Source organism: Lacerta agilis, chromosome 6, assembly GCF_009819535.1.
Source record: "Lacerta agilis isolate rLacAgi1 chromosome 6, rLacAgi1.pri, whole genome shotgun sequence".
Lineage (NCBI taxonomy): Eukaryota > Metazoa > Chordata > Lepidosauria > Squamata > Lacertidae > Lacerta > Lacerta agilis.
Window position 1 is genome coordinate 14337859 of NC_046317.1, and position 26830 is coordinate 14364688.

At 43.4% G+C, this 26830-nt stretch overlaps 1 protein-coding gene across 1 annotated transcript in view; it reads right to left on the reverse strand.

Moving 5' to 3' along the window:
* KCNT2 (potassium sodium-activated channel subfamily T member 2) overlaps positions 1–26830 on the reverse strand; it is a 222524-nt gene that overhangs the window by 75238 nt on the left and 120456 nt on the right. The window contains 4 exon segments of the mRNA XM_033151401.1: positions 12159–12222; positions 18118–18254; positions 18937–19101; positions 21642–21822. Coding sequence (XP_033007292.1) covers positions 12159–12222; positions 18118–18254; positions 18937–19101; positions 21642–21822 — 547 coding nt within the window.

The following is a 26830-nucleotide window of genomic DNA, read 5'->3' on the forward strand; positions in this document are numbered from 1 at the left end:
TTGAGTTGGGAGAACTGCTGGCTTGTAGAGTTTCCACTATTTGCTGATACACCAGCTCTAAATATAAAATAATTGTGTTATTATGGATACTACCATTGAAATTGAATCCCTGGTAGGTGTCCATGACAGCTACACAATCACCTTACAAGCAGACTCTCACCCGTGATGGCAGACATAGTTTCATAGTATAATTGTTTCCTTGCAATGATAGAGGAAAACCACTGATTCTCTAATGTAGCTAATGTAGAATTCCACCATCCATATATGAAATATCCTCCTCAGTTGTTATTCTTAATAGATCCTATCCAATATTAAAAGGGCAAGAAAGAAACAGAAAATTAAAGAAAACCCTTATTGGACAAAGCGAACAATTTGCCATATATTGGAGATTAATATTTTGGCCTTTCATCTCTGCACATCTGCCAGTGACCAGATGTGATCCTGAGGCAATGTTTGTAATCTGAGGAAACATTTCTGTGGTGTATGAACATTTTGGGAAGAGAGAGTTTTCTTCAAAAATAACAAATTGTGATGCCGCTCTTGCTATTTAAATATAGTAGAAAACTCAATAATCCCGGGCATTCGTAGGGGTTCTCTTAGAGATTGCCCTTAAACATCCTTTCTCTTTATGAGATTGGAAATCCATGCTTAACAAGTGTTAAAATCAGATTTACATGCATACCATTCTATTAGAAGCATGAGCAGCTGTACCTAGTCTTGGCCTCTGTTGAAATATGCAATAGGATCATTTTCGCTCCTATGTATAACACATACAAACACAAAACACATGTTCTGATGACATTAATATAAGTCTAGAAGGAAAATTTGTACAAATCAGAAAATTTGATGGAGAAAATCTCTAAAAATTGTTCTCAATTATTTAGATGAGGGATTGGGGCACAAGTTAAAGGTAAAGGTACCCCTGACCATTAAGTCCAATCATGGGTGACTCTGGGGTCGCATGCTCATCTCACACTATAGGCTGAGGGAGCTGGCATTTGACAGCTTCCGGGTCGTGTGGCCAGCATGACTAAGCCGCTTCTGGCAAACCACAGCAGCACAAAAAACGCCATTTACCTTCCCGCTAGAGCGGTACCTATTTATCTACTTGCACTTGACGTGCTTTCAAACTGCTAGGTGGGCAGGAGCTGGGACTGAACAACGGGAGCTCATGCCGTCGCAGGGATTCGAACTGCCGACCTTCCAATCGGCAAGCCCTAGGCTCTGTGGTTTAGACCACAGCGCCACCCGCGTCCCAACAGGGCTCAAGTTAGAAGCATAACTGGGCATGCCGATGGAGGTTAACTTGACAGAAGTGCTATGTTGGCTATATAATTATTAAATTACCATGTCGAGAAAACATAATGTTAAGCATTTTCAACCAAAATTGTTATAACAAATCACACACACACACACACACACACACACACACATACACACACTTAAATGTGTATGGATTGTGTTTGATTAAATTATACAGAATAGGCCCATTGAAAATAATGGACGTGTTTTAGCCATGTCCATTCATTTCATGGATCTGTTCCAAGTAGGACTAATGTTGAATCAAACCTGAGAAGGATGAGCATGGGTTGGTGGATTTACTCATAAAAGACCAATAAATTCATCTGGTTTCCAAGAAATTTCATGTGTATATATCTATGCATATTTCACTTTCATTTCATAATTCTACAATCAATTACTCTTAGCAGATAGAAAGAGCTTGACTCAACAGGACTCAAATCAAATCAAACAGTGCTAATACATTAAAATGCTCCATTTTTGAATTGCTGTTAACATCTAAAACGTTATTATCGGAGCGCCATATCAGTTTTTCCCCCTTTTTCCATTTTCAAAAGTACAATTGAGGGTAATTTCTGAGACCTAATGATGCTAAGGAATGAAATGGATTGTATAATCATAAGCTTGCTGTTGTCAGAAAAAGAGAAAAAAGAGCATCGCCAGATAGGAAGGGCTTTTTTGGTTTGGTACCCATATTAAAATCTCAGTCAAAAATTCAGGACCATAGATACTTTCGAATAACAGTGCTAAAAACTGCAGTTGGATTAGAATAAGTCGATTCTCACAGAGAAGTAAAATAGTGATGTAATGGGTGCCAAACCCAGGAATTTGAGGCTCTGCAACAATTATTTGATTGGTGATGATATGTTATGTTAGCATGGCTTCCAAGGCAGGAAAGCCTTTCAGATTTATTCATTTATTAAGTTAAGAATGATTTGAAAGTGAATAATCATTATGGGTTATTATGGGTCATTATGAATAATGGGTATGTTTAGCCTGGAGAAGAGAAGGTTAAGGGGTGATATGATAGCCATGTTCAAATATATAAAAGGATGTCATATAGAGGAGGGTGAAAGGTTGTTTTCTGCTGCTCCAGAGAAGCGGACACGGGGCAATGGATTCAAACTACAAGAAAGAAGATTCCACCTAAACATTAGGAAGAACTTCCTGACAATGAGAGCTGTTCGGCAGTGGAATTTGCTACCAAGGAGTGTGGTGGAGTCTCCTTCTTTGGAGGTCTTTACGCGGAGGCTTGACAGCCATCTGTCAGGAATGCTTTGATGGTGTTTCCTGCTTGGCAGGGGGTTGGACTGGATGGCCCTTGTGGTCTCTTCCAACTCTATGATTCTATGATTAATCCTTCCTGATCCAGAACTCAAAAAAGCAGCAGTAAGTCAGGGTATGGGACAGAGAGGGACATCTCCCTCACAATTCAAAAGTCACGACCTCCAGGACACAACATATTCCTCAACGTGCCCTAGGTACATTCATAAAGAATGTTCCAGTGATAATTGCAAGTCCATTGCTTGAGCACAATGCTATATATTAAAAAGTTGCTTCAGGGAAACTCAGAAGCGCTTGATGGGCAGTTTGCTAGTTATGACATTCTCGGTGCATTCAATAAAAGGAAAATACTAACCAACTCCAGGAACAGAGGCAACAACACAGTGATAGAAGAAAATAGAACACAATGCCCTGGTTCTACCTGAAGAACATTAGGTAACTGAGTTAAGGGACCAGTAAATAGTATATAAAAATGTTGAGTCCCTTGCTTCATTTAACATTGCTGGCGGGCTGTAAAACCATTGCCACGAGGGGTGGAAATATAGATCACATTTGCGGATATTTATTCAAACTTATTTCCTTCTATTTAAATGTAAGGTTTTTGGAGATTTGCTGGATGAAGCAGAAGGATGGACGGAACTAGGCAAAGGTGATCCAGACCGTTTACTACAAGAGGAGAGTGGAAGAGAAAGAGTGCACATGGACAGGAAATTCTGGGATGTATAGTTAGAGCAACATCCACTCCAAGTCCCAGAGTTCCTGCCAGCATTTCCAGTGCACAGGAAAGAACGGTTGTCAGGATGTGGTAGCAAAAAAGAAGGGACAGAGCACTCATACAAAAATTGACAACAGGTGTGTTAATTGTGGGACTGAGGCCTCTACAACCCCCAAATGTCCACTGGGGCGAAGCTTAGCCTCCCCCCCAAAAAAATCTTGAGGGGGCAGAGGAGGCCTGGGCTACTTCTGCCAATGTGACAGTCATCACGCATGCAACACACACATGTCACACTCACAGAAAGTTCATCATGCATGTGATGTCAGCCCCCCAATGTCGGGTGCAACTCAAACCCCAAAACTTAGGTAGGTGGGTTTTTTTCTTCACAAAGCATAGAAGAAGTGAAACCAGATCTCAGACGGAGAACAGTGCATAAAAGGGACTGTCTCTCAAGACAGAAGGATGTCAGCAATTGCCTGGGAGCAATTTTTTTTAAAAAAATAAATGTCGTCAGATGAGCTATGGTTACTTCTGCACCCCACATCTCCACAAAAATATGTACCGTATCTGGTAGAATTTAAACCCAGGATTATTCATACCCTACACAAAATATTGTGCTCTTAGAACAACATGCTAGATCCCAACTTTCTAGAGCACCTCACACTTCATACTTTTTCCACATAAGGCAGGCATAGGTAAACTCGGCCCTCCAGATGTTTTGGGACTACAACTCCCATCATCCCTAGCTAACAGGACCAGTGGTCAGGGATGATGGGAATTGTAGTCTGAAAACATCTGGAGGGCTGAGTTTGCCTATGCCTGACATAAGGCTTAGAATGGCTTTCCCTAAGACCCAGTGTTATTTTTCTAGAGAAAGAGGTGCCATAACTCACCACGGATGCCTCTCTTGTTTTCTCATAAAGACAATGGTTCCCACCTAAGAGGTGCCAGATCTGAGTTCTGGCAAGTTCTAAAAAAGCCCTATCAAGACCTAGGAACGTTACATGAACCAAGAATGTGAATTGGTATAAGATAACTCAATACCTACATATACTTGCAAGGAACGTGCTATCCTATTTTCCCTGAGCATTTCCAAAGAATGTTTGTTTTTTAACTGATTTTCTTATTGGAGAAGTTACGAATCAAATACCTCAGTATGTATAAAACTATATCTATAGATCAGAGAAACTAGAAATGGAGAAAAATGAAATAAATAAAATAAATAAAATAATTACAGTACCCCCCGGGTGTTTCATAATCATCTGTACTCTCCATAACATTTGTTCCAAAGGCTGTAAAATGATCTGCACATTTATATTGATAAAATGATCTGTTCCCACTTCTTAAAAATCACCCGTGAATATTAACACAGTTTGAACAAAACCCAACTTCATTTATGTTCGAAATGTGACACATTTTCTTTTTTCTTTTTTTAAAAAAGGGAAATTCTCCCACTGTGTGTGTGTGTGTGTGTGTGTGTGTGTGTGTGTGTGTGTGGAATGTGAAATACTTAAGAGCCAAGGCATTGGATGTATTTAAAAATGATTCTTATATTAGACATTCACTGAGAACCGTCTTCAATACCCCTTAATAGAAAGACAGACAAAAGATCCAATCTGGCAACATGCACCACCGACGGAAGACTCAATGGTAATCTACCAAATTTGTCTCCAAATTTGCTCTCCTTGGTCAATGCCACCATACCTGGAATTGAGCAAGCAGGCCTGGGAGAGAGAGGACTTCACAGTTTGGGGTTCCTGGTAAGGGCTGCCCTTCTGTTGACACCCACCTCTGATCTCCTTTGGTGCAAACTAAATCTGAGTTGAGGATGCTGCTGTTGCCAAGTCCCTGCCCCAATTTTAGCTTTTCCAATGCATTTGGCCTGAACTTTTGAGGGTAAGGAATGTGTACCAGGGCAAGAGTGTGTGCCTGTGTTGGCTCCATCCCCAATGTTCCTGGGCAGTGCTGGTCCACCCCCAATCAGATGTGGAGCTAGCTGTTCCAGCACCTGGAGCGGCGCACATGCTGTGCACCTGTGGCAGGGCCATGGGGGTGGGGCGAGTGTCCCAGGAGGCAAGGCAAACGTCCCAGGGGGGTGCGGGGCAAGCCACCCATGGGGGGTGGAGTGATTCACCCATGTCGGGCTGCTTCCTGGGCGGTGGGGGGGAGGGAGCCGTGCCACTTTGCCAGCAGCCTTCCTCCCTTCCCTCATCCTTTTGACAGCTCAGGGGAGGCTCTCCTCCCCCAGGAAGCAGCCCCGGAGCGGGGGGCAATGGCGCACTGCCTGCCTGTGACTCCCAAGCCTCCCCTGAGCTGTAAAAATGAAGGGGGGAGGGGGAAGGGGGGAAGGCCACCGGCAAGGTGGCAAAGCTCTGCCCCTTCCCCCGACAGCTCAGAGTAGGCTTGGGAGTCGCAGGCGGGTGGCACGTCAAATGTCACCCCCCTCAGTGATGACACCTGGTTCGCCCCCCCGCCCCTTCCTCTGCCCCTGCCACCAATTTTCCTGCACTGAGTGCAAAGATCAGTAGGAGACTTCTAAGCATGCCTGCCTGAACGACCCTCCTCACAAATGGAATGATGCAGGGCTCTCGTTGGCAAGGGAAGCTTTTCAGTGTGTCTAGTCTTTGGACCTCTGTGCTGAGCATGCAAAGACTGAAAATGAAGGGGTGAAATCAGCACACATGGAAACCTTGGGGAGTTGGGCCCGATACGCACAAGTGCTGGCCTCCTACACCTTTCTTGCTCTTGCGAGTTGTGCTGTATGCATGAAGATGGCATTTGTATACTTTCTACATCTTGTATAAAGTGATAATACTGATAATTTAATAATAATTTATTATTAATACCCCCCCCCCAAAAAAAAATCTGGCTGAGTTTTCCCAGCCACTCTGGGCAGCTCCCAACAGAATATTAAAAACACGATAAAACATTTAAAATGTCCCTAAACAGGGCTGCCTTCAGATGTCTTCTAAAAGGCAGATAGTTGTTTACTTCCTTGACATCTGATGGGAGGGCGTTCCACAGGGCGGGCACCACTACCAAGAAGGCCCTCTGCCTGGTTCCCTATTGCAGCCTGCTTTCACACATTTATGTGCTTGTTCAGTCTTGTTTCCCCCTGCTTTTTCCCCTGTATACACAACTGCAGGAGTTGCATTCAGAACACCTGATTTGTATTTTGACCCCACTGTAGTCAGCGAGAAAAGGTAGCCATTACAGTGGTACCTCTGGTTACGTACTCAATTTGTTCCAGAGGTCCGTTCTTAACCTGAAACCGTTCTTAACCTGAGGTACCACTTTAGCTAATGGGGCCTCCTGCTGCCGCTGCGCCGCCGGCGCACGATTTCTGTTCTCATCCTGAGGTAAAATTCTTAACCCGAGGTACTACTTCCAGGTGAGCAGAGTCTGTAACCTGTAGTGTCTGTAACCCGAGGTGTTTGTAACTCGAGGTACCACTGTACTATCTTAAGTCCCCAATTCAATGGGTATTCATCATAATTAAAATGGTAAAGGGACCCCTGACCATTAGGTCCAGTCGCGGACGACTCTGGGGTTGCGGCGCTCATCTCGCTTTATTGGCCGAGAGAGCCGGTGTAGAGTTTCCGGGTGATGTGGCCAGCATGACTAAGCCGCTTCTGGCGAAACAGAGCAGTGAATGGAAACGCTGTTTACCTTCCCGCTGGAGCGGTAGCTATTTATCTACTTGCCCTTTGACATGCTTTCGAACTGCTAGGTTGGCAGGAGCTGGGATCAAGCAACGGGAGCTCACCCCATCACGCGGATTCGAACCGCCGACCTTCTGATCGGCTAGCCCTAGGCTCTGTGGTTTAACCCACAGCGCCACCCGCGCCCCTCTTATTCATCGTATTTACTTATTCTCAGTTCAGCCCTTATCATAAGCCTGTCAACATACACAGGGAAACTCCAGTCTTTACATAGCAAAAACATTTGTATCCATACTGACGATGCTCTGGCTGGTGCTTCCTGTAGCAAAGGTCAAAAGGACATGCACTAAGCATGTAAAGCAGGCATCCCCCAAACTTGGCCCTCCAGCTGTTTTGGGACTACAACTCCCATCATCCCTAGCTAACAGGACCAGTGGTCAGGAATGGTGGGAATTGGAGTCCCAAAACAGCTGGAGGGCCGAGTTTGGGGATGCCTGATGTAAAGCAAAGACATGCATACATGTACAAACATCTAAGGACCAGGGCCCAATCAGCAGTGTGAAAGCATCATAGGAGCCAGCTCTTTTGGGTTCAGTCCCCCAAAGTATGCAGGAACAAGGCTGAACCCCCTGTCTTCCCTGCAATGGTGGTGGGCCTCCCCAAGCCTCATAGCCTCCTCCTGATGCATGTGTGACACCACACGCAGTGGCGAACCCCCCCCCCCCCTCCAATGTATCATGGAACTCAGCACCTCTGGAAAGTGACAAACTCATTTTCCCTGTAATGTTTTAGAGCTGCCCTCATGTTTTCTTTTGATATTACAGTATTTACTCTCAGGGTTGTACCAGCAAGTCATTCCCAGCTTGAGAAAGATTGACGGTTTGTCAGAGTTTGGCTTTCTCAAGCTGTTTGTAGGATTCACGGTTTAGTCTCACCTGACCCTTAGGATGGGTTTCGTGGCAGGAATAATGTTTCCCACACAGTTCTAAAAGTAAAATAAAACAGCATAGTTGGAAAAGGTCTTATGTCAGTTCACAATGGTGCTTGTGTATTAAACAATTGCACCTTCATGCCAGTTAATCAAATGTATATATAAAAAGGTAAAGGACCCCTGACAGTTAAGTCCAGTAGCGAACGACTCTGGAGTTGCGGCGCTCATCTCGCTTTACTGGCTGAGGGAGCCGACGTTTGTCCGCAGAAAGTTTTTCCGGGTCATGTGGCCAGCATGACTAAGCCGCTTCTGGCGAAACCAGAGCAGCGCACGGAAACGCCGTTTACCTTCCCGCCGGAGCGGTACCTATTTATCTACTTGCACTTTGACGTGCTTTTGAACTGCTAGGTTGGCAGGAGCAGGGACCGAGCAACGGGAGCTCATCCTGTCGCGGGGATTCGAACCACCGGCCTTCCAATCGGCAAGCCCTAGGCTCAGTGGTTTAGACCACAGCACCACCCGCATCCCAATCAAATACATATTTGCTCTTAATGCCTATATAGAATTTCTGGTTCATGTAAGATGGTATTAATATGTGGCATCTCATTTTCTTTAGATTCCTCCCCCACCCCCTGTGATACCCACTACACAGACTGCAACTAAGAAAGAAATAGACCAAGTTGAGTCTGAAAAGTTAAAGCCCATTGACCAGAATTCTGTGCTAACTTATAAAAGTAACAAAGAAATATTTATATTTTAGTAAGAGAAAGATGAATTGATACACTGTAACAGGATCTAATATTTCTAATACATATTGTGTCATTAAACTAAGAACAGATCTATTGGCCTCACTGGACTTAAGTTATTCCTGACTAATTTAATTATCCAATTGTGTCTATTCTAAGTATGACTCAGTCGGCTACAAAACAAAACCATTTACTTATATCCTGACTTTTAAACCATTCCCTACAAGACCAGTGAAGCCATTATCACAATTACATGATGAGAGTGGTTGTGTGTGTGTGTGTGTATCAGTGAGGCCAGAGCAAATACATACAGCCAAGCTCTCATGGGGCATACCCATCAACTGCCCTGGACAGTGGTCAAAATGGCCACCGCAATCTCATGCTATTTCAGGCTATTTCAGGCTGCACTTTGGGGGGGACATAGCTCCCCAAAACACACTTTTGGGGTGCCATGCATGAAAGAAAAGTGCTTTTTGGTGGGGCTGCAACCTCACGCAGGTCAAACGTGACAAACGTGCGGACCTGGAAGATGGCTTCCTGGATTGTGTCCACATTGTGTTGGAAGGTATGCATAGGGTAGGTTGCAATGACCACTGAAGGGAAATGCGATTAGGTGAATTGGTATAACACATGGGTGGCCAATTCCAAAGAGACTGCAATCTACTCACAGAGTTAAAAACTGGTAGTGATCTACCCCCTTTAGGAAGAAAAGCCCTGTTTTGGGGGTGGTTCGGGTCAAAGTTGTGATCTGCCACAGACATCCAGTGATCTGCCTGTTGGACATGCCTGGTCTAATACTAAGGGATGGAATATAGCTCACACTTTCCCATTTGGAAGAATCAGATAGCAGGGGCATGAGAAATTCCTTTCCTTGAGACTTCGGAAAACAACTGCTGGTGAGACAGGACAATGCTGGACTAGACAAGCAAAGGATCTGGTCTGGTGCAAAACAGATTCCCCCATCCCTAAAGTTCCATCGCTACATCTGCTGTTATTTCATGATTGGTAAATAAATGATCTCTAGGAGCATATGCCCTGCTCGTGCAATCTGTTCACCACTTTTTATGGCAGATAGATTAAATAAGCAGGTAACATAAGTAGCTTTTCTTTTATAATGACTCATGTTAAGTGTGAATAAAGGGGCAGCAGCCAGAAACCGCATGTTGCTTCCTATTTTTCAGAAATCGTTTAAGATTTATGTTTTTCCATGGCGCAGCTACTTAATCCCATGTGAAAATACGGTTCCCTATTCAGTAAGCGTGAAAGTCACGTTGTAAAGGCCGAGAACTGAATTCTCAAGCCTTCTGAGAGCCAACACACTTCCCCCCCCCCAAAAAAAGTGAAAATTGGAGGCAGACATTACCCTTACATTTGAAAAACAGACATTTTAGAGTAAGAATTGCACACTTCCAGAGAAAGGCATTCCAATGTTTGATTGTTCTGGATATAATTCCTGATTGGAGCCAAACCTATATGATCCCCGTTCCCTGGATAATCCCCACTACCCAACAGAAACACACACCAAAAAAGAGAAAGACTTGGAGGTAAGAATAACACACTTCAATTTTCAAGGGAGCTGTGTGAAAGTCAGTAGAATGAATGTAAGCCCTGAAAAGCATGGAGCTGAAAGAGGAAGTCGGGAAGAGGATAACCCTTCAAACTTCCTCCTTAAACTAAGTAATTTTACAAAGAGACAAAATTAGCTGCCCTCTTCACCTCATGATCTAGGGGGCGATGTATGGGCACTGGGGGAAGACTTCAAGGGATGCCATTTCACCCCTGGGAACCATGTCAGCAATTCCTTACTTGTGCCCCTTCATACAGATTATCAGTATCATCAGATAGCCAAACACTAGTCTGGTCTCAAATACTAGAGGGTGTAATGCTGTTAAAATGATTTCTGCTGCCCTCAGCAAAAAAGAAGGTCATGACAGAAAAGAACAGTAAATATAAAACCAACAATAATAAAATGGATAAAACAGCAGTTAAACTACAGCGGCCACTAACTCAGGGCACTGAATAAACACAAAATGCACAGCTAGCTTGCACTAGATGATAAAAAGCCCGGGGAAATGAAAAATAAATAAATTGTTGGACCAGATGGTCAAGTGATAGCACATCAATATAATGGAGGGCAGACTGCATGCCTTCTTCCTTGTGTATCTGAAATATACACGGAGTTCGAGTGTTGATTTCATGCTCTTTATTTCACCTCATGGTAAACAGTGAGTGAGTGCTTTCCCCCCCAAACCTCTGGCTATATATACATTATTTACACAATGGGTCCTGTGTGATTGGCTGATTCAACTCCCCTCCTGGAGCCTGATTGGACTGTTCCTGCAGGCCAATCAGGCTGCTGATTCACTTCCTCCTGGAACCGGATCGGGCGGCTCCTGCAGACCAATCAGGTTCCTACCTGCCTATTGTTCTATGATCCAAACTCAGTACATAACAGTATCAGTGCTATGGTATCAATAAAGTTCCCACTAATTTTTTTTTATTGTCTTTCAGGTGGAGAGAGGAATGGATAGGCTACATAGATGTGGTGTGGTGCAATGCTGGCCCTCCATTTGCCATTGGGCTGTCAATCGATGAGCTCAGCCATTTGTGAAATCATCATCATTTTTTTAATTTATATACCGTCTTTCTATCTTACAATGCTCAAGGCGGTTTACAAGCTGAAGAAACAAAAACTGTACATCTTATGACAATCTAATGCAATACAAAAATGTGATAATAAATGAAAGAATCCAAAGAGCAGTGGAGATAAAGATACGGTTTTTTGACTATTTCAGTAGGAAAGGCAGGAGTTTGAAATTCAATGGAAGTATCCTTGGCTGGGCCTAGGTTCACAAATGAAATACATGATGAATATGAGACTGTAAAAAGGGGGAAGCGTTGGTACAAGCAGTGCCGCCACGACAAGGCCCTTCCCCATAGGCACTGGTTATAGAGGAGGTAAAAAAAAGGGGGGGGGGGGTCCAAAAATTACATAGGGTCCAAGTAATACATCACCAGAGGAGACATTTCCCAATGGTCAGATGCTAAAGTGTCTTTGCTATGGTTCCTTCCTGTGCAAGCATTGCCCATTTCCTGGGAAACATGGCACTGACATCAGCAGGAGTCATGTGATACCTTCACCCCTACATTATCAGAGTCATGGAAGACCAGATCACAGGGACTGAATTTCCACACTGCTGTGGGTAATGTCTGAACTGGGTGATGTTCATGTGAAACAGGAATGGTGAGAGTCTGCCTTTCTCTCCATGTTACCTGGCTCGCGAAGTTGATTTGATAAGACCATGATGCGCTTTCTGGCCCAACCTGCATGCGCCATTAAATCAAGTGGAGACTTGTTCGCCCTAATATATATATATTTAACTCTGGTTTTTAATCCAGCTGCTGCAACTGGGCACACATTAACTGATCTTCCTTATTTCTGCCCATGTATTCGTAACAAATAATGAAGTCGCAGAAGAAGCAAATGTGTATTAAAAAGAAAAAAAAGAAAAAAAACTTACTGCTGCAGTTCGGTCCACTTCGCAGCGGCTACTTAAAATGAAACAGGCCTCAGCATCATCCATCCTAAAAAGCATACGAAAACATTAGTAAAACATTCTCATGCGGCCTATTGATTTCAATAGAGACATCATCAGAAGTGTGGGGAAGTGCTTTAACAATGTGCGAGCGCATGTGTTTTGTGAAACATAGGGAAATATAAAAAAATAGCATTAAATCTGCTATTATTAAATAGCATTAAATCTTTAAGGAAATGGCGCAGGAGCAAAATTCTGCTCTGGTATTCAGATTTCCAACCAGATTTAAACCAGTAAAAAACTAACCAGATGCCACAATTCCAGAACAGTTACAGAATCACGTTGTTCAATTGTATTTGTCCCTAATTAATTACTGGAAATTTTATTTCCAGCCTGTTTCCTAATAACCCAGCATGGAATTTGTAAAGCCAATATATCTGTCTGGATAGGACTTGCCAAGGATTTGTATGAATACACCGCGAAACAGTCAGGTAAGCAAATCAAACTTGAAAGGGACTTCGGATAAAATAAGATTAGCTGTTCTGCCGCAACATTAGTAGAAGGAACAGAAATGTCATGTTTTCGTAAGTGTAACAGCAAAGTTTGACTTGTGGCAAACACCAATACCAATGGCTTAGAGCAAATTCAAATGTTTCTTATTCATTTAAAGCATTTACTTCCTGCCTTTACCTAAAAAGAATAAAGAAAGCTCACACTGGCTAACAAAAGCAAGTCAAAAATAAATAAAACCTAAATGGCTAAAGGCAGCGAGGAAAGGAAAAGGTTACAAATCCAAATACCTTTATTGGCATTACGAATTAAAACATTTCAAAACACTAGGATAAATTTAAAAGGGACAGGAGTGAGGCTGTCAAGGATCACAAGGTGCTCGATTGTTCTGCTTCACACTGTCTAGAGCGATGATTCATTAAGAACCCTTTCGGGTAAGATGGAGGTTAAAAAGGAAACCACTGGGGGCAGTAACATCCTTGCCCTATCCACTAGGAGGAACCTCATTTGGCTTTCTCTCAGAACCGTGGGTCGCAGGTCCTATATCTTGCTCAGCATCTGTTTGTGGAGTCTGCTGTGCAAAGGGCAGTCCAAAAGAATATGGTCCAGTCAGGGGCGTAGCAAGGGGGGCGGGGGGCGGTGGTCCGCCCTGTGTTCCATAATGGAGGGGGTGACAAATTATCAAGGAACATTTTTTTTGAATTTATTTTTTTGGGAAAATGCCTGCTCCGAAGGTCTTATCTTACTATACTAGGGAGTATATAGCTATCTATGAAATTTCATGCATATCAGTTAATATCTTGACCCTCCTCCACCAAAATAGCTGTTCACTTGGCTGTTTTCCTGTGTCATGAAGGCTGAAATTTCAGTTCAGAGAACACTTACCGTTCCCAACCCTAACTCTGTGGAAAGCCATCTAATTAGACTTTAATTTGATTTTGAGATGTTTTAAGGAGGTGATTTAATTATTGTTTGATTTTATACCAATGTTATGTATCTGATGTTAGCCACCCTGAGCCCGACTTTGGCCGGGGAGGGTGGGATATAAATAAAAGGTTTTTTTATTATTACTTGTTATTATTCCTTTGCAATAAAATATGAAAAAATGTAAAACCATTTTTGCAGGGGGGGAATCAATGGGGGGGAATTGACAAGAAATTTTCCGCACCGGGTACCACCTGACCTTCCCATGCCTTGGGCGGGGGAGTGACAATTTTTTTTTTGCCCCCGGGTACCAATTTACCTTGCTACGCCCCTGGGTCCAGTGAATCTGGTACTCCCTGATTGCAGGCACACAGACAGGCTTGATAAGGAATTTGCAAGTATCCACCTGTGATCACTGTGGAGGGGAAAACATTTAGTCTTGCTGTTTTTCATGCTTGATTGTTTGGAGTATGCAGCTAGGAAAAGGTTTAAAAGGCAGATTTGTCCAGCAACACACAGAGACCAACACTGCAAGTGAGAACACAAATCTATTCTTAAATCTATTCATATTCCAAACAGCATCCCAGGAAGGAAGGTTTTGGTGATTTTGCTCAGGGAGCTGAGCTTAGAAACGAAGAAGAGTTTGGATTTGATATCCCGCTTTATCACTACCCGAAGGAGTCGCAAAGCGGCTAACATACTCCTTTCCCTTCCTCCCCCACAACAAACACTCTGTGAGGTGAGTGGGGCTGAGAGACTTCAGAGAAGTGTTACTAGTCCAAGGTCACCCAGCAGGAGGAGCGGAGGAGCGGAGACGCGAACCCGGTTCCCCAGATTACGAATCTACTGCTCTTAACCACTACATCACACGAAATCCCACCCATCGCATCTGTTGTGGAAGCAATCTCATTTTTACACCGCTTCCCGAATCTTCCTGGTCCTCTACATCAGCTTCACACACCCTGTCCTCTATAAGTGGTCCCCCGCCCATTAAACACTTGAAAACAAGAAAGCCAAAATTACTTTCAGGAAAGAATGGAACAAACGGCTTTGAAAAGAATTCCCATGCAGCTGCTTTTAACAAAAGATGAACTACACAGCCACTAATTTTCGCAAGCCTGACATACAACATATTTCAATAGAGAGACTACCGAATAGTATGCAAATTGGGATAATGAGCAACAGAATAGATTCAGGGTGTTTTTTGTGTGTGTTACTAGCAGCCAAAACATACCTAACACTTCATTTACTAGAAGGGTTACTGGCTTCTTATCTTTTACTACATCCTCATTATAGAGAGAGAGAGAGACATAGCGCTGCTTAGCAACTTCCTGGTTTATTGGGCTACATTTCTTATAATATGGCCTATTAAGCTCCCACCATGCGGGCTCTCATACAAAGCATTAAAAATGCTCTTGTGAAGGGTACATTCGATTACATGTTTTGCAGGGAGAAAAGTACATCTTTGTGGTTGCTTGGCTTTGGGGTTATTATAGGATAAAATTTCAGTGATTATGTTTAAGGGGCAGGTCTTTTGATACAAGTTCACCGTGTAGCACATAGAACATGACAAAAAATGGTGTTTCTTGAATCTTGGACTGCATTTGAACACTGATTATTTTTTTTTAAGCACCATTTTCCTCCAAAAATATATAGAAACTATTTCTTTCTACATTTTTCTTTCAAATTGATTTGAAGTAATTAATAGTTGCTAGGCATGCAACCATAGTAGATTCCCAGGGAAATGAAAGTGTATCCTGTAATTACTAACTATTCAAAAAAAAGGAGACAATTTCAGGTTCGTGGAGCTCACCTACTCCCCATAATAATGTTATCTTGTACATGTCTGCTCAAGAGTAAGTGCCACTGTTTTCAATGGTATTCCCAGGAATGGGAACCTGTGGCCTTTTGGACTCGAACTCCCATGAGCCCCAGCAAACATGCCCAGCCAACAAAGATTATGGAAGTTGTGGTTTAACAATTTCTGGAGCATCACAGATTCTCCCTCCCTGCTATAAATGCTTGCTGAAAAGTAAATCCTAGTGCGTTCAACTGATTTACTCCCATGCAAATGCCCACAGAATTTTATGCTATGTGGCAGCATACAAAAGCCATTGATAATGCTATGGCTGCAATCCTATACCCACTTGCCTGGGAGCAAGTCAAATTTAACTCCGTGTACATCTAACCTGGATGGGATTGCATTATACAAATCAACGCATAATCACTTGTTAGCAGTGTTTGAAACTCCCATTGTTCTAGGCACATTTTGCGACAGGACCATATAACACCGGTCCTGAGAGATCTGCGTTGGCTCCCAGTATGTTTCTGAGCACAATTCAAAGTGTTAGTGCTGACCTTTAAAGCCCTAAATGGCTTCGGCCCAGTATACCTGAAGGAGCATCTCCACCCCCATCGTTCAGCCCAGACACGGAGATCGAGCACTGAGGGCCTTCTAGCGGTTCCCTCACTGCGAGAAGCGAGGTTACAGGGAACCAGGCAGAGGGCCTTCTCAGTAGTGGCGCCTGCCCTGTGGAATGCCCTCCCAGCAGATGTCAAGGCAATAAGCAGCTATCTTACTTTTAAAAGACATCTGAAGACGGCTCTGTTTAGGGAAGTTTTTAATGTTTGATGCGTTTAATATTCAGTTAGAAGCCACCCAGAGTGGCTGGGGAAACCCAGCCAGATGGGCGGGGTATAAATATATTATTATTATTATTATTATTATTATTATTATTATTATTATTATTATTATTATTATTATCAGTTTCTGAGCTCTGGGTGCAGTACTCCACTTAAGAGTTCAGATTAAAACTGCAGAGAAGAAGAAGAAGAAGAAGAAGAAGAAGAAGAAGAAGAAGAAGAGGAGGAGGAGGAGGAGGAGGAGGAGTTTGGATTTGATATCCCGCTTTATCATTACCCAAAGGAGTCTCAAAGCAGCTAACATTCTCCTTTCCCTTCCTCCCCCACAACAAACACTCTGTGAGGTGAGTGGGGCTGAGAGACTTCCAAGAAGTGTGACTAGCCCAAGGTCACCCAGCAGCTGCATGTGGAGGAGCGGAGACGCGAACCCGGTTCACCAGATTACGAGTGTGCTGCTCTTAACCACTACACCACACTGGCTCTCACACTGGAAGAAAAGGAGGACCTTTTTCTGCCTCCCTACTTCCAGCTACTCTCTGAAGGCTGGATAAGAGACCCTCTTAAGAATATTAGTGGGGTGGGCAGGGGAAGAACTAGACCATGTGAAAAATGAACCTATTATTTTAGCTGCAGTTCATTCATTTTCAGCTTTGTATTCTTGTTATAAATAGAGTGCACCTAGACATTCCACTGTTGCCCCCGCAACCTAGGTTTTAAGGTGTCATTTAGATCCTAGCTTTCATATCTCAGTTTCTAACACTGCTTGTTAGATTCTGGATAAGTCTCTTTTTAAGGAAAAAAACAAAACAAAACAGCAACTCACCAGCATTGCATTGTAGCCCTAGATATAGCAGAGAAAAACTGGATGTGGTAACAGAACTGTTTGTGAATACATTTTTAGTGTCAAACAAGTGCCCTAGCAACATCAGGAAGAGGCTCCTTACCAAGACTGATACCAGGAAACAGTTGAAGAAATACCTAGGGTGTCTGACACACATTGAACGTTTGTTCCTATATACATAGAAACGTAAGGCTGTCATCATGTGGCAGCCACACCAACTGCAGTGATGAACATCAGGCAAGCAGGCGAGTGAGGAAGCAGTGTGGGTGCTAGGCAACTCGGGTAAGCTGTTTAAAGGATGGGGGAGGCGCTTCACACTGCCGTTTAGCAAGACATCCTGTGAGGTGTCTCCACCTCCTTTAAAAGAGGTTGGAGCAAGCTGAGAGGGGTAGGGCTTGGGGAAAGCTGCGGGAGATTGGCAAGCAGGGTAAGGGGGTGCCATTTACCTTACCACCAGAGCGGTACCTACTTATCTACTTGCACTTTGATGTGCTTTCGAACTGCTAGGTTGGCAGGAGCAGGGACCGAGCAATGGGAGCTCACCCCGTCGCGGGGATTCGAACCGCCGACCTTCTGATTTGCACAGTGCCACCCATGTCCCTTTTATAATACATAGAGGTTTCCCTAAGTATGTACTTTTCCCTAAGGCAATTCCACTAATTCAGATGAAACCAAATTAAGTAATTATATAAAAAACACGTTCACACATTCTCTATTATAGCCCAAAGACCAGCAGAAACAGTTCTGAAAGCAAAACACAACAGGAATACAGAGAAAGCAAGAAGAAAGTCCAGAGAAATTTTGGACCAGTAAAATTCAAAACTGATTTGCTAATCCTTAGAATTTCAAACATTGTTATTTTGACACTGTTAGGAGAAATGGCTATCCCAAATGATAAAAGATTTCAAGCAACTCCTGCCTTCCATTTTGCCTCTAGCAGTTATTAATGAAGATAAAAATCATGTAACAAACTGCAAAGGAAAGGGGGGAAAGAAAGAAAGAATAGCACTGATACTATTGACCTACTTAGCTCTTAGCAGATCCTGATCCTTCAGTGCAGAACCTTGAAGATAGATAACTCTTTGGGACCACATTGGGATCTGGAGCACTCTTCGAACCTGAGCATCCATCTCAGTGGGGCATAATATGACCACATAATAGTCCTGCAAAAACACATATGAGAAGCAACAGAGGAAGAGCATAAGAGAATGCTATATGGATATATTTTTGCCAGTGGAGCACTGTTTTGATTTTTTAAACTTTTAGTAGAGGGAAAATCTGGTGGTGGGAAAGAAACATTTATGACAGGTAATTTATTTTAACTTTCGGGTTCTCTTTTAAATAAAAGGAAACGAAAGGAAATGGTCCCATGCTATTTAGTTCCACGGTGATTTCAGTGATGCCAAAGCTGCCCAGCAAGATATTGAAGTAGAAAGCTATGCACCACGCTGTGATGAATTCAAATCACTTCCCAAAGCAAAGTGTTGTTGTTTTTTAAGCATTGCATGCCATGGAAAACAATCTGTGGTTCTGCGGAAGCAAACATGAGTTTTACATGTTTCCAAAGACATCTCACCATTCCAAAATAAAAATAGAAATCGGTATGGGCACTAAACAAACTCCAGAAGCCCCAACAAAAGGAAAAATTGGGTGCTCTATCGGTTTTGAACATCTGGAATAACATCGTTTTTCATTAATGCTGCTTGACTTTTGATTTACCTAAAGCTGCTGGTCTAGTGAAGCTGGCCGAGATGAACATTTCAAGTCATGCCTGAACTAAATGTTTTAGAGGATAGTCTGCAGGAGATTTCTGCCTCAACTGATATTCTGATCTGCTTGGATTACCTGTAGCCTAGGATGAGCATAGAATTCGTTTAGGAAATCCATGAGCAGGTCAATCTTAAGAGAACTGACACACAACACCACGTGTTTTTCTGTCTGAGCTCTGTGTCGACTATAATTTCCACCTGATTTTTGTCTTTCCATCCACAAATAAGCGAGCTGTTCAAACTGCAAAAAAGGGGAGGGGAAAATGGAGAGGTAAGAGCGATTTATGTATATTTCAATGCAAATGTCAAATATGTAGATCCCCTGGAGCCAACAGAGCAGACACAGCGAGACCTTATGGTCCTGTTGCCTAGAAACTTTTATTTGCGATGTCTTAATCTCATGATTTATGGTTCATTCACATATGCAAATCACACATTGATTCAGCACTCAGTGAATGATAGTCACACATGGAAGAACTGTCAGCAAGAGTTATAATATATATATTATGAGAAAGCCAAAAAGCAAATCCAAATTCACAGGTTTATAGGCTCCCTTCACAGGAAAGCTTCTTAGTTATGCAAAGGTAGGACTTCAGGCAGAGGATTGGGCTATAGCCTAATCTACTTGCATTTGGAAAGCTAGAATTTTTGATATGGTTTTCCGGCTGCATTCTGAAGAAGTACAATCCTTGAACTGGAAGGTACTATATATTCTGGCATATAAGACTACTTTTTAATCCAGGAAAATCTTCTCAAAAGTCAGGGGTCGTCTTATACGCCGGGTGGAGAATCTGCAGTCAAGTATATCTCAAACTCTATATTTTAACTGGAAAAGTTGGGGGTCGTCTTATACACCCAGTCGTCTTATACGCCGGAAAATACGGTATTGTTCCAAATGTGAAGAGTGGCACTGATAGGAGAGGCAAGATTGTGGGGTGAAAGGTCTTGAGCCACAGAGCACAGCATGCATGCTTGTCAAAGACTAATTCATAAAGAACTGCAAATTGTGCCAGGAGTTTATTATACTGTTGGGGGTTTCTAATACAGTCGTACCTCTGAAGTCGAATGGAATCCATTCTGGAAGTCTGTTTGACTTTCAAAATGTTCAGAAACCAAAGCACAGCTTCTCATTGGCTGCATGAAGCTCCTTGCAGCCAATCAGAAGCCGCAGAAGCCCTGTCGGACATTTGGGTTCCGAAGAATGTTCGCAAACCAGAACACTCACTTCCGGGTTTGTGGCGTTTGGGATCCAAGTATCAAGGCGTTTGGGATCCAAGGTACGACTGTACTAAACAAATCCTCATCATTAAGCAGATATCATCAACAAGAACCACCACCAAAATGCCCAGGGTTTATAGCTTGCAATGACTGGCAGTGCGACTTCATGTCTTTGTGCCTTGTGTGCAGAAACACACAGTGAACTCCTTATTAGGTCAAAGGCTACAACTGCACCATACATTTAAAGCAGTATCATACCACTTTAAACAGTCATGGCTTCCCTCAAAGAATTTTATTGCCTTTATTACTGTAAGCTGATTTGAGAAGCTTTTGCTGAAGAATAGCCAACAAATATCCTAAATGAACAAACGTAATTAATTGGTTGGCTGTGGCTGACAGCTCCAATTCCCCCAGTCTTGTGTGGAGTGGGGAATATTATACCTGCATTTTATGTTGAAGATGAAATAAACATTGAAAATTAAATTACAATCTTAGTGAAGTTTTTTTTTAAAAAAACAATTGTTTACAATCTGTATCAAATTTCTGAACTCAGTGCATCATTCTGTGCGGATGCAATGAGTTTATGTTTTAATCACATTCCACATTTTTACTGCACTGTCGAATGACTTGTGATGCCTTCGGCTAAGCAATAAAGATCTGGATGGAAATTAAAACCGGCCAGAGATGCGCTTGCAAAATAAATAAATAAAAAGGAAGTGAGTGTGTGAGAGGGGTGGGGTTTCGGGTTAAGAGTGAGGAGAAGCGAGGAATCAGCGACACACACACACATACACACACATACACATTCTGCTTCTGAAACAGGTATTTTTGGTTCCCCGTCAAGTCTCATACAGAATACAAATTAAATACATTTTAATTAATTAAATACCTCTCAGTAACAACAACTAATTTCTTCCAGAAGTAAGGTACAGTGGTGCCCCGCTAGACGAAAATAATTCGTTCTACGAATTTTTTCGTCTAGCGGTTTTTTCGTCTAGCGAAGCGGCAATGTAAACCGCGGTTTTCGCTAGACGAAAAAAAAAAGACGAAAAATTTTCGTCTTGCGAGGCAGCCCCATAGACTTTTTCGTCTAGCGGGGCAGCCTCCCGCTAGACGAATGCCTTCGTCTAGTGAGTTTTTCGTCTAGCAAGGCATTCGTCTAGCGGGGCACCACTGTATAGGATCTAGGGATTTAAACTAGCCAAGGTACACTCAGAGTAGACCAAGTGAAATCAGTGGGCATGATACTAGTTTAACTCTATTGATTTCAAGGGGAATGCCCGGAATATGATTTAGTTGCATACATCCGTAGATGCTTCAATGGAACAAAGACAAAAGCTCACTCATCCCACACAGATGTGAAAAATGTATTCAATGCTTGTTTCAATGTCAACAGAAACCTTCTCCAGGAAATATGAAACACCAGAAACGGATGCTTTGTACGTAAATGGAAGAATACGTATATGGCTATTTTGAAAAGATGTTGTGAAATAGACATTTCATTTTTAACAATGCATCCCTATTTACCCCACCCCCTTTTTTATAACGAGGGGAAAAAATTACCTGTATTGGCAACACCACAAGGGCAACACAGATCATAATGACAACGAGCAGTTTTGAAGGCCAGATCTTGGGAGTAACATCCCCAAAGCCCACAGTGGAAAATGTCACTATGCAGAAATAAAGGGAGTCAAAGAGTGTCAGCTTGTTTCCTGCTCGTTCCAGATGTTGAATTCCACAAATACTATGTAAAGAAAAGAATGAATAAAAACAAAAACGACACCTGTAACTAGGGGTAGATACATACTTGGACAATTATGCTTGGAAGGGGGTCAAATCGTTGGCACACATCGAAATACACTTGTTGTCGACATAATGATATTTCACAATTCACAAACGTGGCAGAAACTTTTGGTTTCTCCTTTCCCTTTCTACCCCACCTGGCCATTAGAAGAACTTGTAGCTAGGAACTGCTCCAGAATATCAGTATTTTGCAAGAGGGATTCAATTCCACATCAGAATCTTAGGTTTGGGGAATAAATGCACTCTGTCACCCTGGTGCAACGAGTCCACTTTTTTAAAAGGGCTTTCTGTGCTTTGGAAAGTGATGGGGAAATGCACTCAGGGCCATCTTTAGTATATGTGCTGCCAGGGTGCACAGATCTGCCCAGCACACCCAAATTTAGTTTAGCCCCCAAATTAACTTTTATTATGCCTTATGTCACTATTTGATAAATAGCGCTCACGCCTGCGCAGCTCCGAAAGGAGTTGTGTGTGTGTGTTTTGTTTAAAACCAGCCTGCGCAGCTCCGAAAGGAGTTGTGTGTGTGTTTTGTTTAAAACCAGCTTTTCTAAAGAAGACAAAGAACACATTGGGAGTCGGTGTAAAGACTCCACGCATGTGCTTATGGCTGTAGTGAGGTGTCTGGAAGATGAGACAAGCGGGCATTGTGCGCATGCATCTTGGGCAGCCTTTCATTGTGGGAGCAACCTTATTTCTAGAGGAGCTGGGAGAGCCCTTGCAAGCCCGCATATACAAGTTCTTCTTCAGGAGCCTGTGCGCGCTCCTGCCTCTAGATAGCCACGTTCTCTTTCTGTCTGTCTCTCTCCCTCTTTCCTGTCACTCCCCCTCCTCCCGGCTTTGATGAGCGAGGCTTTCCAGAGAACTCTCCCTGCAGCAGCATTAAGCAGGCAGATGGCGTGAGATCAGTTGTGTCAATACAATACGCTTAGGTGGCTTCAGCAGCGGGCGCCTGGCGCCCCCCCCCCGAATTCGGCGCCCAGGTGCCCCCGCACCCCTTGCACTTCTGGGTAAAGTTGGCCCTGAATGCACTAAAAATTGTGAGGTGACTATGGGAAGAATTGGGAGCACCCTGCCAGCAAATACAAACACTTATTTTTGTATAACAGCCCCAGAAGAAAAAAAACAAAGCAAAGCAAATACTCAGTAAAGACGGGATATGTAACCTTCGTTAAGTTTTGTGCAAGCTAATCAAGACGAATGTGGAGGGGCTCTCAGAACTTGTACTCAAGTGTGCCCCCACCCTGCAAATACTTTTCCTTCTTGTGCCGCATCAGTTTAGATATCGGACTGCCTTTTTGGTAGCGATCTTCAAGCTGCTCTGGAAGCCATTTTTCCAGATATGACCGAAGGAGCAGGGTAGGGGGGAAAAAGAAAACTTTAAATAGATAATGTATTCCATTTCATGCTATGTCTGGTGTGTTCTTTAAAAGTGAGTTCTGGGTGTCTTTAAAACTCGTGCATTTCAATATTAACACATTTTCCTTTTACCCCTTTATCTCAAAAGCTGATAGACACATTGGAATTGGTAGGATCTACTAAGCAGCTGGGGGGGGGGAAGTTGTACAAGGGGCTCGTAATTTTCTCCCCATTCCTGATATTTTCTGTTAGAGAAATTACACTTTCTGTTAGAGAACTTGCTGCATTACAGCCATGTTTCGGGATTTAAACCACCATATTTTGTTAATCAGCGCTGTGAATTTGACTGTGCAGAGAAGAAATGCTATTATTATCCGCTTATGTCCTTTGTTCAGTTAGGAAGAATTGTGTGGTCCCAGAGGCAAGACCAGGTGAGTAAAAATTACCAGGTGCTGAAGTCTAGCTGCCAGGGCTTTTAAACATGGACACAGAATGGGCATAGATATGGATTTGGCAAGCAAATGCAATTAGCCAACTTGCCTCATTCCTAGATTCTACATGCTTAAAGTAGAGAACATCAGGTGCTGCGTACACAATAATGGAAATCAATTCTTCAAATGAACTTTAACTTTGACACTGCAACTGTTAGTGGATTTCATATATTAAGATGAATCTGCAAAGGACTGATACATATGCATAATAACACACCACCCAACGGGTAATCACAATGACTTGTGGCTAAATGCACAAACTGCTTCTGTAAGAAAAGGGTTAAGAGGTGATATGAAAGCTCTGCAGATAATTGTTTCATACAGGCAAGCCATTATGCTTGCTGTGTGTGACGCACATGCACTTGTAAAAAATCCTTACAAAGAAATGTAATTTTACCAGAAGACATAATACTGGTATATGGTGTTCTGCTTTAGCTTTAGTCCTCCATCAAAGAGGGCACGTGTTGCGGTGAGAGCTGGCCACCTGACCTGGTGTTGTGGATGTGTAATCTTGGATCAGCCACAACCTCTGATAGGTGGGCCCCATGTTGCTGGGGTGCAATCTGACCAATGGGGTGCTTAGAAAGAGCAGCAACACGGGACCTATATAAGCCCATGCGAGGCTACTGAGCTTCCTCTTTGGGGCTATCGCATCGGAACACCCACCCACCTCTCCCTATATTTAGGGCTTGCACTTGACCTTGCTATGCTGTCGTGTATCGGAATTTTCCCCACTTGGCTGATTGGCTGGTGCCATTTGGGTTTCGCCTGCCGTGTAGCAAATAGTCACAACTTGTAAGTTGCGGATAGGCTCTGGTTCAGGTGATAGGCGTGGCACGTGATGTGGCCACGCCTATGCAAATGAAGGATATTCTGGTAGAGGAATCCAGGGACTCACTGGTTTGGCGTTCCCCGAAAGGGGTTCGGCCCGCGCCCGAGTCCAGGGGACATCAGGTCGGCTATTTGGTGCTCCTTCCATCAGCTGTCCCTGGTGCTCATCCTTGGCTGTCCTTAGAATGTGGCTCTGGGACAGCACTGCCTGCAAGAGTGTAGGGCGATAGTCGAACAAGAACCTATGCAACCACTCACTTGATTGTAATCAATAAAGTTGTGGCCTAAATTCTGCCAAAAACCAAACCAAATATCTGTGTCCTGTGTGAATTTATTTTGGGGGAAGGTAAAAGGTCTAAACATGCAACCACAGCATATGGATCAGTCCTATATGCTGTACATATGGCATATGTTGTGCAGACAGACTATAATTCAAGTACAGCATGCATGTTGCATACAGAAGGACCAATGTTCAATGCCAAACATCTTCTGTTAACGGTAAAGGTAAAGGTAAACACAGGTGGCACTGTGGTCTAAACCACAGAGCCTAGGGCTTGCCGATCAGAAGGTTGGCAGTTCAAATCCCTGCGATGGGATGAGGTCCTGTTGCTCGGTCCCTGCTCCTGCCAACCTAGCAGTTCGAAAGCATGTCAAAGTGCAAGTAGATAAATAGGTACCGCTCTGGCAGGAAGGTAAATGGCGTTTCCGTGCGCTGCTCTGGTTCGCCAGAAGTGGCTTAGTCATGCTGGCCACATGACCCGGAAGCTGTACGCCGGCTCCCTCGGCCAATAAAACGAGATGAGTGCCGCAACCCCAGAGTTGTCCACGACTGGACCTAACGGTCAGGGGTCCCTTTACCTTTATGTCTACCTACACCCTACAACATAGTAAAGAAAGATGAAGTAGTAAATAGGCAGACAAGCTATGATCCACTTCCTGGGCCTGGGCGAAGCTGAAAACGGTTCACCCAAGCCCGGGGAAACCCCTGGTCTCCAACACGAGGTATTGTCACTGTCCTGCAACGGCACCCGACCTGTTGGTGTCATTACATAACGGAACGATTTTTCAAAATTTCCTTCTCTTCTTTCCTTATGGTTCCATCACCCCCTTATTTTTATTCAATGCTCCCCCCATTGCACCCAAGTCTACTACTGCCTCCCTGGATCCTTCCGGTGTCCCTCAAGGGGCAGTATCGCCCACTTTGGGAAGCACTGTGTTAAAGGATCAGGTAGCAACAGTTTTCCCAGTAGTAATGTATGGAAGTGAGAGCTAGACCATAAAGAAGACTGATCGCCGAAGAATTGATGCTTTTGAATTATGGTGCTGGAGGAGACTCTTGAGAGTCCCATGGACTGCAAGAAGATCAAACCTATCCATCCTTAAAGAAATCAGCCCTGAGTGCTCACTAGAAGGGCAGATCCTGAAGTTGAGGCTCCAGTACTTTGGCCACCTCATGAGAAGAGAAGACTCCCTGGAAAAGACCCTGATGTTGGGAAAGATGGAGGGCAAAAGGAGAAGGGGACAACAGAGGATGAGATGGTTGGACAGTGTTCTCGAAACGACTGGCATGAGTTTGGCCAAACTGTGGGAGGCAGTGAATGATAGGGGTGCCTGGCGTGCTCTGGTCCATGGGGTCACGAAGAGTCGGCCACGACTGAATGACTGAACAACAACAACAACAGCAACAGACACAGAAACACCACATCCAAATAATGGGACTGCCACACGCAGTCTTAATGGTACTATTTCAGCAGGAAAATTTTTCCCAAGCACGCAGGATTTGTTCACTGAATGCTATTTGGATTGGAAATATGCAACGCACTACCAAGAGGCAGCTTATGTCTGATCAAGATTATGATGGCTCACTGACTTTGCCCACAGCATAAAATTAGGCAGTATTCAGATTCTAGTGTGTATATAGAAATTCATTCAAGCCTGCAGCATACTTCATATACCTCCCTCCCCCCCCCCCCATCTTATCCCCAGGAAGTCAGTCAGCAATCCATTTATTGGAAGGGAATTCAAGCATGGCAAACTTGGATCTAATGGCTTGCATTTATACCATATCCCAACATTTACATAAGCAATTCTGTAGACAAGTCAAGGTTGGATACCTATGGCAGAAATACCTCTTTTGTTGTCGTTTCCCCAATGATACTAATTTATGCTCATTTTTAAATTGTTCTTTCCCAAATATAAATTTATGCTCAGTGTTCTGTTATATTCTCTCTTGGCTGTGGATGTGCCCATTACACTCAGATTGACCTTGGG